Here is a 3,443-nt window from a genome sequence, read left to right as displayed (position 1 = left end):
GAATTCCTACTTTTATGCACAAAGCCAGACACACTTTTTAATAGACATTACTTGCCATTATTTTAAAAACATCAACTTTCTGTGTAGTTCAGTGTGAAATAGAGCTATGTATTAACACCAGGCTCTTCTAGAGGTTCCACCTACAGTATCTGCCACTACCACCCTTTTTAGAATCTCTTGACTGCTGACACCGCAGAACTTTCCCATTCTCTGGTATCTCACAAACCAAGCCTATGTTCAGTATTTTAAAACCAGACGTTTATAAATATAGCTATAGACGTCCCGCAGGGAGAATTCTAACTGCAACCTCCCATTTTTAGTGACCTTTCTTACTTCCTGGTTACTAGACTCATTTGATAAGACTACCTTGATCATTCAAACCCCATCCATACTAAAAAGAACCCCTCCCCCACCAAAAAAATCACACCATTTGGGAATGCAACAACTTTATTGAAAGAAAAGTGCAACGAATTTGGTCAGAGCTTACGGGGGGGGGGGGTCTTAGACACCTCCCCTCAGGCGCAGGACCAGGTGCAGAGTGGACTCCTTCTGGATGTTGTAGTCAGACAGGGTGCGCCCATCTTCCAGCTGTTTCCCGGCAAAGATCAGCCTCTGCTGGTCAGGGGGGATGCCCTCTTTGTCCTGGATCTTGGCCTTGACGTTCTCGATGGTGTCACTGGGCTCCACCTCCAGGGTGATGGTCTTGCCTGTCAAGGTCTTCACGAAGATCTGCATGCCCCCTCTGAGGCGCAGGACCAGGTGCAGAGTGGACTCCTTCTGGATGTTGTAGTCAGACAGGGTGCGCCCATCTTCCAGCTGTTTCCCGGCAAAGATCAGCCTCTGCTGGTCAGGGGGGATGCCCTCTTTGTCCTGGATCTTGGCCTTGACGTTCTCGATGGTGTCACTGGGCTCCACCTCCAGGGTGATGGTCTTGCCTGTCAAGGTCTTCACGAAGATCTGCATGCCCCCTCTGAGGCGCAGGACCAGGTGCAGAGTGGACTCCTTCTGGATGTTGTAGTCAGACAGGGTGCGCCCATCTTCCAGCTGTTTCCCGGCAAAGATCAGCCTCTGCTGGTCAGGGGGGATGCCCTCTTTGTCCTGGATCTTGGCCTTGACGTTCTCGATGGTGTCACTGGGCTCCACCTCCAGGGTGATGGTCTTGCCTGTCAAGGTCTTCACGAAGATCTGCATGCCCCCTCTGAGGCGCAGGACCAGGTGCAGAGTGGACTCCTTCTGGATGTTGTAGTCAGACAGGGTGCGCCCATCTTCCAGCTGTTTCCCGGCAAAGATCAGCCTCTGCTGGTCAGGGGGGATGCCCTCTTTGTCCTGGATCTTGGCCTTGACGTTCTCGATGGTGTCACTGGGCTCCACCTCCAGGGTGATGGTCTTGCCTGTCAAGGTCTTCACGAAGATCTGCATGCCCCCTCTGAGGCGCAGGACCAGGTGCAGAGTGGACTCCTTCTGGATGTTGTAGTCAGACAGGGTGCGCCCATCTTCCAGCTGTTTCCCGGCAAAGATCAGCCTCTGCTGGTCAGGGGGGATGCCCTCTTTTTCCTGAATCTTCCCTTTGACATTCTCGATGGTGTCACTGGGCTCCACCTCTAGGGTGATGGTTTTCCCTGTCAAGGTTTTCACGAAGATCTGCATGGTCTGTCACCAAAAAAACAAGTACAAAAAACACAAAATTGTAGTAGACAACTCACATTTGAAAATATCCCTAACATTAATAATTACACACCATTTATTTTTTAGTGTTTTAGAAAAAGAGAGAAAGAATGAGAGCTAGAAAGGAGAAGGGGAGAGAGAGAGAGAGGCAGACACAGAAGCTGAAGTAGGCTCCAGGCTCTGGGCTATCAGCTGAGTCAAAGCTGGGATGGAACCCACTACCTGTGAGATCATGATCTGAGTCCGAGTCTGACACTCAAACACTAAGCCACCCAGGCCCCTACACATCATTTTACGTCGGCCCAATGATAAAGATAAACCTTGCCTGAGAAACCTAATTATAGCAGAAGTACCTCGGTGGCTCAATATACCAAGCACCCGATCCTTGGTTTCAGCTCAAGTCATAATCTCACAGTTTCAGGAGACTGACCCCAACTCGGGGCCAGCTTGTGATGCTCTCACCCTCCCTCTGTTCCTCCTCTCTCCCCAACCCCTCACATGCTCCCTCTCACATAACCATAAAAAACGAACAAAAAAAAACCCCACCAACCCAAAACGAATTAGAACATAAAAGCTCAACAGCCCAGCTTCAGAGCATGAGAGGAAGGATACCGGTCGAGTGAAGGTGCTGCCTCACCTCTCTTCCCCTCCCCCCTCACTGAGGTCTGTCCCCTGACAATTCTGCAGGGCCTCCCCCAAGCCCGAACCTTGTGTCTCACGAGTGACAGAAGCGAGCTACACAAGCAGCAGTGGGCGGCCCCACCCCGGATTGTGCGCCCACACAGGAGTGACATCACGTGACCGGCACCGTGAGCGGACGCGGGGCTGCACCGCCGCAGCGTTCCCCTCCCTGCGACGAGAAATCCAGTCTCGTGCCAGGGCGGCCTGCAGACGTTAGAGGACCCCCCAACCCCCGTGGCGCAGGGAACCCCAACAGAGGGCTGTTAGACCCTCGCGGGCCCGTCGCGCTCTCTTCCACTACCAGCCCCTTCCTCCCGTCTTCTCACAGCCCGCCTCACAGCCCCGCTTCCCCCACCCCCGCAGCGGGCACCGGCGCCATTTTCTGCGTCCCTGCCCCCTCAGCACAACCCTGCTCGCCGGCCGCGAGCGACTAACATTCGGAGGCTGCGCGACCCTCCGCCTCCCCAGCGGCCTCCGGACCGCAAGAGCCCCGGGCCGGGGAAGCCACCCAGTCCTCACCAAGCGGCTGTGACAGCGACTCAGGCAGCAAAACCGCAACAGAACTCCCGGCCTCCACGGAACTGCCTACGCCACACCCGGCACCTCCTTATATAGCAGTCGGTGGCACGGCTCTGACAGATCCCTCCGCAGAAAGGCCGAGAAGGGACTACTTTTCTCAGCTCCTCCTGCCTCCCCCAGGAGAGAAAAAGCAGCACCCCCAAGTCCTCTAAGAGGCCCCCTGCAATGGAGTACTATCGAGACTGGGCAGCAGGGCAAAGTCTGGGGAGGAGGGGGCCGCTGTCCTTGGCGTCCTCGCGGAGGGATCAGCGCGATTGTTGAGTGCGGCGTCCGCGGACGCGGCCGGCGCTCGACCTACGGGGCAGGGAGGGGCCGCGGGAGGAGCGAAATCCCGGCGCGGAGCCTCCCGGGCGCCCGGAGCGGGCTCGGCCCCGACGCCCCCTCCCCTCAGCGCCAACGGTCCCCGCCGCCGCCGAGGCCCGCCCCCGACGTAGGGGGCTCAGGCCTCACGCGCCCCTTCCCCTCCGCGGACCCAAGGGGTCTTCGCGCGAGGCCGCGCTGAGGATCGCGGGGTGTTG

At 56.6% G+C, this 3,443-nt stretch overlaps 1 protein-coding gene across 1 annotated transcript; it reads right to left on the bottom strand.

Annotated features, from left to right (window-relative positions):
- Positions 1–429: 429 nt before the first annotated feature.
- Positions 430–2,962, bottom strand: UBC (ubiquitin C). The gene is made up of 2 exons (XM_039238748.1): positions 2,866–2,962; positions 430–1,650 (listed from the first exon to the last, which is right to left on the bottom strand). Exon 2 carries the CDS (start codon positions 1,645–1,647, stop codon positions 502–504), a length of 1,146 nt encoding a protein of 381 aa, XP_039094679.1. The 5' UTR covers positions 1,648–1,650; positions 2,866–2,962; the 3' UTR covers positions 430–501.
- Between the last annotated feature and the right edge of the window lie 481 nt (positions 2,963–3,443).

This window comes from Hyaena hyaena, unplaced genomic scaffold, assembly GCF_003009895.1.
Source record: "Hyaena hyaena isolate Hyena2069 unplaced genomic scaffold, ASM300989v1 scaffold_0, whole genome shotgun sequence".
NCBI lineage: Eukaryota > Metazoa > Chordata > Mammalia > Carnivora > Hyaenidae > Hyaena > Hyaena hyaena.
Note: the sequence above shows the minus strand (reverse complement) of the source record. Positions and strands in the feature narration are given on the sequence as shown.